The sequence below is a fragment of the Oryzias melastigma genome, linkage group LG13 (assembly GCF_002922805.2).
Source record: "Oryzias melastigma strain HK-1 linkage group LG13, ASM292280v2, whole genome shotgun sequence".
NCBI lineage: Eukaryota > Metazoa > Chordata > Actinopteri > Beloniformes > Adrianichthyidae > Oryzias > Oryzias melastigma.
In genome coordinates this window covers 13,959,119-13,968,529 of record NC_050524.1, presented here as the reverse complement: position 1 = coordinate 13,968,529, position 9,411 = coordinate 13,959,119, and the positions used below count along the sequence as shown (strand labels likewise).

Here is a 9,411-nt window from a genome sequence, read left to right as displayed (position 1 = left end):
AAGATGTCTTGGATTGACCTTGGGTCACTGACTTGGATTGGGTTGTTCAAAATGAACCTAAATTGAAGGTGAATCTAGACATCAATCACAAATATCGAATGAAGTCGTTACACCCCAAGTGGCCAATATTCAAGATGACCAATGAAGAATGAGAGGTAATTTGGACTTTACATTGTCTGTTTGCACCAATCCTGTTCTTGGGTCCCAACAGTAAACTAATATAGGCCCCTAAAATAGCAAGTGAGCACATCTTCTCTTTTCTTAAAATAACTTTGATCATCACTACCTGTTTTAGTACACATTTGCCCAAAACGTTATCAAATTTCTAGAAATGTTTAAAAAAAAAAAAGCAATTGCACAGGTTCCATTTAATCATAATTATGCTAATAAACACAAACCCACTCGGGCAGTAAGTTGTTCAAAACCATGGCGATGGATGAGAACCAACATTGTTTTAAGTTGATTCTATTAAAGAACAACAAGGGAGCATTTGGATGTCGTCACAGCAGTGCGGGGCGCCTGGCTCACAGCTAGACAATTGACATTCTCTATATATGGCAATGAATGCGACACTGACGGATGTGAGAAGCCTGTAGCCACTCCCCTACATGTGGGAGTGGCTACAGATGAAGCGATTTTGGAAAATTGGTAGTATTGCAGAGGAACTGTGGATCCAACAATTCTGCATGATACGCTCAGCTTTTAATGAGCTGTGTGATGCTGTGGGACCTCTTGTGGCGCCCGCTGTGCATGGCCCAGAGCAGCCGGTTCCTACCAAGAAGCACATTTAATTTGAAAAAAGTGTTTTCGTTGCAGTTTTGTACAATGTGTTAATTTTGATGCACCTCAAAATCTACCTCCTCCAAGTGCAAAAACCTGTTTTCAATAAATTATTTTTTTAAATTGTGATGTTTCCATCTAGCAAATTTAGTATCACAAATCCGAATTGCCAGTTTGATAGTTAATGGAAACGCAGCGAATGTTAAATGTTTTAAAAGAAAAGCCATTTAGTGAACTCTATTGACAGAAGAATATCAAAGCTGTGATTCACATCTTGAGTCCTTTTGGCTTCATCAAACAAACACACTACTGAATGTGTTTAGGAGATTTAGTCTGTTTACTTTGACAAATTGATGGAAAAGATGGATTTTTAGAATTTAGCACATTGCAGACTTGCTAATTAACACATCTGCCACTTGGTAGGAACCATTTTCTCACTCTATTTTTGTTCAGTCTCTCTCCTTCCTCCCTTAACAACCAAATTTGACTGTTTTGACCTAGTTTTTATCTAGACTTAACAGACGCTTAAAGACGCAACAGTGGTCAGACGGCATGTAATGTGAAAGCAATGGGTACAAGTTCCCTGTCATGCTCTAATCCCTTTAGATTTCTTCACTTCAGTTACTATCCTTGCATGCACATTTCAAACTTGAACCTAATAAGGGTCTATGCCAAAGCAGCTCTTTGCTTTTCTCAACTTCCCACTTTGTTATGGGATCTATGAAGATTACTTTTTGGTGAGTGTACATCTTCTCTTTATTTAATAAAAAAACTCTCAATGGTCACTGAAATAATGTAAAACTAATTTAACTTCATAAAGATCTGTTGAACGACCTATTACTGAAAATCTCACATTTTGCCTACAATCGTGTCCATCTGACATTTCAAAAGACAAACTAATGAAGAGTCTGGAGAAGAAAGATGGTGGTCTTCAGTTATCTTTTTTGCACCTGAAAGTGGGAATCTTTCATCTACTCGTGACAAAACTTCTTCAATTGTCAGAGGCCATCATTTTTCAACTCTTTCTTCAGGTGTTCCAAAGAATTTAGATTAGTGCTTGTAAAAGGACCACTTCAGAAATGTTGGACCTGTTAAGTTATTCTATGGTATATTTAGGTCATTATCTTGTTGCTGGAAGCATGGCAGCTTCTGACATCAAGCATTTTGACCTAACACAGCACACTCAGCAAAAAATAATATATCTTACCCTCCAACCATTCAAGATTACCTTATTCTTGATACAGATCACCTCTGACCATGACACTGAATCTTCAACGCTTCACAGTCTGGACAGATTTCTGGTCTCGGTCTGCTTATAACTAAGCGGATTTGCCTCACAAGAACGTTAGTTTTAGCTTATCTATACAAAGGATATTTTTTTCTGGCTTATTAAAATGCTTTTGGCAAATATTTTATGAATTTATTACGCAATGGTGTTCTCCATGGTTGCCCTCCATAAAGCTCACATTGGCTCAGACAGTGACAGATGGTGTGGGCCCTCTGTACCCTGACCTTGGAGTTTACTTTGTCTGAAGTTTTTGAAGATTTCACTGTTGTTTTTCTTTTCCACTATTATATCAATGTGTTAAATTTGGATCTATTTTTTATTTACCTCTTTGTGGCTATATTAATGAAGGTTGGCTGGAGACCTATGGAATCTGTATTTGTTCAGCTATGTTAAAATGAGCTTGTAGTAGTCTAGTAGTACAATGTAGTCTACGGATTTCTTTTCTGTCTTCAACATGCTAGTACGAATATTCTTTATGAACTCCTGTGAAAACTTCTCCATGTGTTCAGTGTGTTGCACAACAGGTCATTTAGTGGCGCAATTGATCATTATCCTCAGGCCAAACGAATCAATACTCAAATTTAAACCAAGCTTGTGAATCTAAAAATCAGAGAATGAATCAGAAAATTGGTAGAGATTATTAGGCCTATACATTTGATTGACCTGAGGAACACATGGCACTGATGAACCACCAATGTTTAATGTTTGGTTTTGCTGGCTACAATTTTATTTTCTAAGAGACTTTCCTCAACCTAAATCATATTTAAGACTTATCTGAAAGTGGCATAAACATCGTTCTGCACCACAGTGCAGCATTGTGCAACCTAAACTTCATCAGCCCAATACACTGCATTCTGGGAAAACGGTCTGAGAAAACAAAGTTGGCAATGCTTAATGAATTTTTAAAACAGACTACAAATGGCAAGCTTTTCAATTTATGTCTTTATTGTATGAGGTTTTACGTAAGAATGATTAATGCGTATTACATACAGAAATGAAATGACTTATGCAAATGTACATGAGTTCCTAATGGCATTCATCTCTCACATGTCCAATGCTGCTGCTGCTTTCTGCTCTTACAAACAGAAGCCACACTGATTGGGTTTGCCATTGACATACATTTTGCATATTTATTACAAAGTAGTTACTTGAGAGATTTCTGTGATGTATTATTCATGACTTGGCCCTAATAAAGTATTCACAGCGTTAATGATTAAAGTTCTACATAAAAGTCCTAGCTGTAGAAAAGGCAACAGACTAATGAACCCACAGGTTGGGAGGAAAAAGGTATGAGGGTCAGGAATAAGAATTGATAATCGGCCTTGTTCTTTGTGACATTTATTGTTTAAACTTGTTTTGTTTCTTAATGAGCTTTACAATGTTTTATTTATTACTTTCTTGACATAAAACACTTTGTAAGGGACCAGATGGTAAATCATAAGAGCCAACAGCTGACTGAAGTGACTTAATGAAGATGTAAACTTCAGCTGACAATAGAAGCAATTTTCAGGTTTGCTTTAAAGATACAACCACCTCTGATGTGGTGATCCTGTTCTCACAGCACTACTGATTTTAATGCTGCACATCTTTGCAGACTCTGATGTCTCTGTTTGCTGAAGTGGAACGCGACAGTGGGAGGATTTATTAGAACTCATTTGTTTGTTTTGGTGCTGCTGAAAATTGACAGAACCTCAAAGATATGCTGATCGCTACGATTTGTATCTCGTACCTAAAGGCAGCACAGAAAAACTTACTGCTCAAACTGTCTTCCCTCTCAGCTCAACAAGTTTTACTCCCCAATCCTTATCACTCATTTTGATGAGCTGTCTGCTGGAAAACCAAATCTGGCCTAAGGCAGAGCTAACAAGAGTCCATATGCTCACAACAGGTGCTGAAGAGGCGATGAACACGGGGAGTAATGGGAAGCAATGGTGTCGACTTTTGCATTCAAAGGGCCCTTTAATGTCACCTCAGTAAATATGTGTGCTCCAAGGCTCAAAGTATCTGCTGCTTTTACTCAAGTAAAGTTAAAGATATGTTCCAAAGCTTTGTAGTTTTCCCCTCTGAATATTACACAGTCTATTGACTAGAAGGTAAAAAAAAACTACTGTTTAGAAATGATCATCAATATTTAACAACTTTGAATATACATCTTGGTTTTCCTGTTAAAACTGCTTCTTTTTCAAAGTTTACCAGGAGACTAACTTGATATCCAACTTAAGTATTTTTTTCATAAATATTCCCTCAATTTACAATTCTATTATCTGAGAATTGCAAAATATAAAGTCATCTTTGTATCATAAAGTAATTATGCATTCAGAGAAGGGATGTTTTAATGTTTACCTATAACATTGTTAGGTTTTGGTTAAATTAAGGCACCTTGAAGAGACAACTGGAGGACAGCTTTAGTCTCTTCAATCCATAAAAATAAAATCATAGTGTACTTAAAAAGAAATAACTCAAGGCCAATGTTTCTCAGTAAGGCCTTGAAGAAACTACCTAATTAGGGCATTACTACACTTGGTCTACAACAGGACAGACATCTGTTGTCTCTGTGAAATGCAAGACTGGGTTAAAATATTAGAGAAGAAAAGAAAAATCAGATTACAGTTTTAAGTTTGTATCGCCTGAGAGGAAATTTGACTCCGTAATTTTAAGAAAAAATAATAAAAGAAATGAAAATAAAAAGTGGGGAAAGCAAGGTTGAGTCTTTTTGATATTTATTTGTTGACCGTCTATTACTGCTTCATGGTCTCGCAGCTTTTAGTTATCATTTTGAGTTATTGGTCTGTAGTTCCTTCAAACACTGCAAACAAGGGCATCTAAAATCCTCATTTACCAGCTATGATTGTGTCTAAATGATTACACACCCCCTCAGTTTAGTATCATGTCAAACTAAAAAAAATGTTATTTTATTTTTAATCCTTTCAGCCATCAGGCTTAAAGGCAGAGTTGTATAACTTCCACATTTTTTAAACCTGGTCCTTCAGTGCACCTCAGAAGCAGAAAATCTGAACCCTTTAGGATTAGTGAGTACGCACTGAATGAATGGCTGAGCAGCAACAGCCTAAGACATTTCTTTTATTTTTCTTCCAAGGATCCAGACTTCTGATGTATTTTCAGTGTGACTTCAGCAATGTTTAAAATGTAACCCAAGTCATTTTTTGAGTTGTTTATTAGACATTGGTTACTTTTCCGTATTCTTTTTTTTTTATGCTGTGAGCTTTCGGCTGTATTCTCTCATGTGTCCTTTTAACCTAGTCAGAGCAATTTGTGCTCACTTTTGGGAATGGAAGTTGTGAAAAGCTGAACTACCCCCTTGACATTTCTTGAGGCAGAGGTGTTTTTCTTTTAGCGCTTAGCTGGAAATGTGTTGACTGACTCAGTTTTTGCTTGTTAGTTGTTGATAAAAGCATTCATAAATGACTGAAGATAATTTAAATATCACCTCCCATGGCTTAAACAGAAGCTTCCTATTCCCAGTTGTATGATTGACCCGAAGCATGTCGGACACATTCATTTTAAACGCATTTGATTTGAAATGTTTAATGCAAATCAAGCCAGATGTTGTCAAGTATTTTATATTGAATTTTGGACTGATGACTAAAAGGAACTCCATGTTCTACTTGAGATGTAATAAGTCTCTCCTTTCTTACATCACATCATGTAAATAGTTTTTTTTTTCTTTTTTTCCATTTAAAATTTTCTCCCTCTGTGCTTTTTTTTCCAGGTGTCCTTGAAAAAACGGTGGATGGAGAAGCAGCTGCTCTCACCAAGGCTAAAACCCTGTACAAGTCCTGTACCAATGAGAGTGAGTCAGCACTCGAAGGATTTTTGATGTGGTTTCTTTAAAAATCCAAATTTCACTGCAGTGTGTTACTAGTCAGAGCTTAAAAATCAAAAATTTAGTTTTATCATAATCATAATGTTTTTAAAAATGGTTCATAACTAGTATTTAAGAAATAAAATGTCTTTAAGGTATTTTATTTTTATTATTGCTGAGGATTTATAAGATTTTTTTAAATAATAATTTTACTTCTTAATAGAATTACATATGCAAGATTATTTTTTTCTCTTTACAGAACATATCGGGGTCAGATGTTTATTTTGCAAATAGTAATATTTCTCTGTAAGCAGCAATAAACTGAACCTCAATTCTGCCATCACTACAGTGTTGGCTGGAATGAAAAACATTAGCTTTTCTCCAGAGCACAGCTAAGAAGTAAGGAGAAAAACAAAATGGTCATAAATCAAATGTAAATACACTAGAACCCTAAATGAAATGCATAAAAAAGGGTATCAGTTTACTCAAGAATAAGACGTACAGTTGGAGACAGCTAGAGAATATGTGTACTTTCCCATCCGTCATGCAACTCCATAGGGCTTAGACTGGTGTTGTACAAAGTATGTGTACTAAGGGAAGCAACAATAACACCATTTTTTTTTTCTTCCCTTCAGCTCTTATTAGTCTGTACAGACAAACAGTAGCTGTTGGGTTGATCGGGCTTCACAAAATCTGTTCTCCTGTGGTAGTGGAGTAATTGGTACACATGAACTCTTCAGTTACTCAATGGATCCATTGTTGCTCTTCATAGTACAGAGGTTATCAGAATTTCCACTTTCATGAAAGAGTAGGATTTGTTTTCTATCCACAACACAAAAAATGTTGGTCTAGTCATAGTCAAATGCATAACATCTGATCCTAACAGTCTTAGTTTTGAGTTACTTGGTAAATTTCACATATGTTCAAATTTAAGTGTGACATGAGAGCATTGAGTAATGGCTAATGAAGAAGTATGCATTACATGCATAAATGTGCAAGAATCTATTGCTTGAGACAAGTTACAATGTGGACCAAAGCCTATATTTTGGTTTGAAAGAGCCAGTAACTGCTGTCTGGTGTTTGTTTGCATTTGACTTTGATCAAAGAGGTTTCAGAGATGACACTTCTGACAGATGGATCCCTGTACGGTCTCTGAAGAGGACTTGTAGAGTAAATCCTCAGTGCGAGGATTTCTTCTGCAAGCGTTTTGTCACCTGCCAAATGCGCTGTCACAACTGGGAAAATGTCTAAAATCACTTGTTATACTACGGTTCGTCTATCATTTAAAGCTTACTTTTGCAAAAAAAAATAGGAGTTCTCAACTGCAAAGCATTTGAAGTGAAATTGAGTTGAGGCCAAAATAAAAAATATATTTATTGAATTTAATTTAATAAAAATAAATGGTCAGTTTTATATTTGTTGAATTTATGTATTCTAAATTATGATTTTATTTTAGAACAGAATATTTTAAGTAGTGTAAAAGTGTTTGTTTTGAAGCTTTATTTTTATTTTATTCAGGTTTAATAGAGCAAAGAGGAGGGGCCCCTCTGCTCGATATGCTGCCAGATATGTTTGACTGGCCCATAGCAGTGGACGGCTGGGAGGAAAACTACGGTACGTTCACTAATTCATGTCACATCTATATGCACCAATAAGAAGCCACGAAACCTATATTTTATCATTTATTTTTCACATTTCATCAGGGACAACGTGGAGGTTAGAAGACGTCATTGCCAGGTTAAATGAGAAATATGGGACTCAACTCCTGGTCAACTTTTTTGTTGGCACAGATGACAGAGACTCAAACTCTCACATTATTCATGTATGTTTGGACTACGGAGTAGAAACTATTGTCTCTTCTTGTGCTTATGAAATTGGACACTTACCACTGTGTTCTTGCAACCTTTTCTTTTGGACAGTTTGACCAGCAGACGAGTCTTGGTCTGTTGTCCAGAGATTACTATGCATGTAATGGACCCTATGCAGAGGTTTGTGGAAAACACTACACTTGTAACGGACCCACAGTTAAAATATGTTCTGGCCTTCTTGAACTTGCTTTCATATGCTGCTAGTGTTTGTTCCCAAAGCAAAATTCTAATCGAAAATAGCAACAGACACAAACAACTACAAATTTAGCTATTTGACACTTCCAATGTGAGCAAATGTGCACAATATGAATAAAAACATGTTCTGAAGCTTTAATTGGTAATTAAAACCAATGAGGGAAATCAAATTTGCATTGCTCCCAGTCTTGGCCAGATGTATTGTGTCTGCATCTGTCTTGCTCTGCTTTAATTTTTCTTGAAAAATGAGCATCATCTCCAAGCTGGTTTGCAAATGTGAAGAAATCATTGGTCACCTGTTGATTTGTTTATTCAGACATCACCAGCATGTTGTTTTTTACAGGCATGTCGGGCCTACGAGCAGTTCATGATTGACCTAGCTAAGCTGATACGCTCTGACCGCGGACTGGAGGTCAATGAAACCCACATCAGAGAGGAAGTGACACGAGTTATGGACCTGGAGAGAGACATTGCTAATGTAAGTTTTTCTCTTTATTATAAAAATATTCTAATGTTTAAGTAGAATTCTTCTCCTTGTTTATTTACTTTTAGCACAAATGTGGCTTACATTTACCAAGGAAACTGGATGTTGACTAAGAGTTGCATAAACAACCCTTGTTCCTCACCTGTGTGTCACATCTGGCTCACATAAACATTTCCAGGTTTTGTGAGTAAGCCATAGATGTTCCCAGATCTGTGGTAAACTTCTGTCTGCAGTGTTTCCTATCCATGTAGTCTTTAGGTACCCCTACCCTGCATGTTTTACTTTTCCCTTGTATAACACTCGATTCATCTAATCATGTCTGCAGATACCAAAAAATGTCTTTAAAATTGGGTGTTTTTGACGAAAAGAAACGAGGAAAGCATTGCAGGCCAGAGGTACTTAAAGAGCAAGCGGAGTTGGGGAACAACAGAACAGATGTCCCACAAACCTCAGTAATCATGGCTTTTATCCACATCTTTACAAGTGGGACCAATGGAACAAATTTGAACACTCAAGCTGTGCTACTGCCCAGAAAGTTTTGATCTGCTGGAATAAAACCATTGACAAATGCGACGACCCTCATCTGTGCGAAGGTTCAAGCACTGAGCACATTCATTTTATCATTCAAACCTTGTGTTGGCTGCAGTTTTGTGGACCTTGAGTTGCAAATATTTTCACAAACACTCAAGTGTTGCCACATCCCTTGCTTAAAATAATTGTTCCCAGTAGAGCGTAAGGAATACAAGTTCCTAGAAAGGTGAATGGCTTGGACAGGTCTTAAAGTTGAAATATAACTAAAAGTCACACAAATCCAAACAGTGCAGGATTTTACACAATATAGGAGTTTTAAAGCCAAACACATGGTCAAAAAAACTGTAAAAATGGGTGTTCTAATAATCCTCTTGATTCTGCTTAAATGCAGACAATATAAATAACTATAAAAGAAGCAGCCTTTCTATAGATCGTAAATTGA

The 9,411-nt window shown here is 36.5% G+C and overlaps 1 protein-coding gene and 1 long non-coding RNA gene across 3 annotated transcripts in view; one reads left to right on the top strand and one right to left on the bottom strand.

The window, feature by feature from the left end:
• The window catches only part of LOC118599504, a 1,688-nt gene extending 1,093 nt beyond the window's left edge, over positions 1–595 (bottom strand). The window contains exon 1 of the long non-coding RNA XR_004948886.1: positions 19–595. This is a non-coding gene — a long non-coding RNA (uncharacterized LOC118599504). The remainder of the gene's footprint in view (positions 1–18) is intronic.
• Positions 1–9,411, top strand: part of LOC112149225 (neprilysin) — a 42,688-nt gene that overhangs the window by 20,692 nt on the left and 12,585 nt on the right. For both annotated transcript variants that reach the window (XM_024276798.2, XM_036214764.1), the window contains 5 exons: positions 5,799–5,879; positions 7,410–7,505; positions 7,595–7,713; positions 7,811–7,879; positions 8,298–8,432. In XM_024276798.2, the coding sequence (XP_024132566.1) occupies positions 5,799–5,879; positions 7,410–7,505; positions 7,595–7,713; positions 7,811–7,879; positions 8,298–8,432 (500 nt within the window). The remainder of the gene's footprint in view (positions 1–5,798; positions 5,880–7,409; positions 7,506–7,594; positions 7,714–7,810; positions 7,880–8,297; positions 8,433–9,411) is intronic.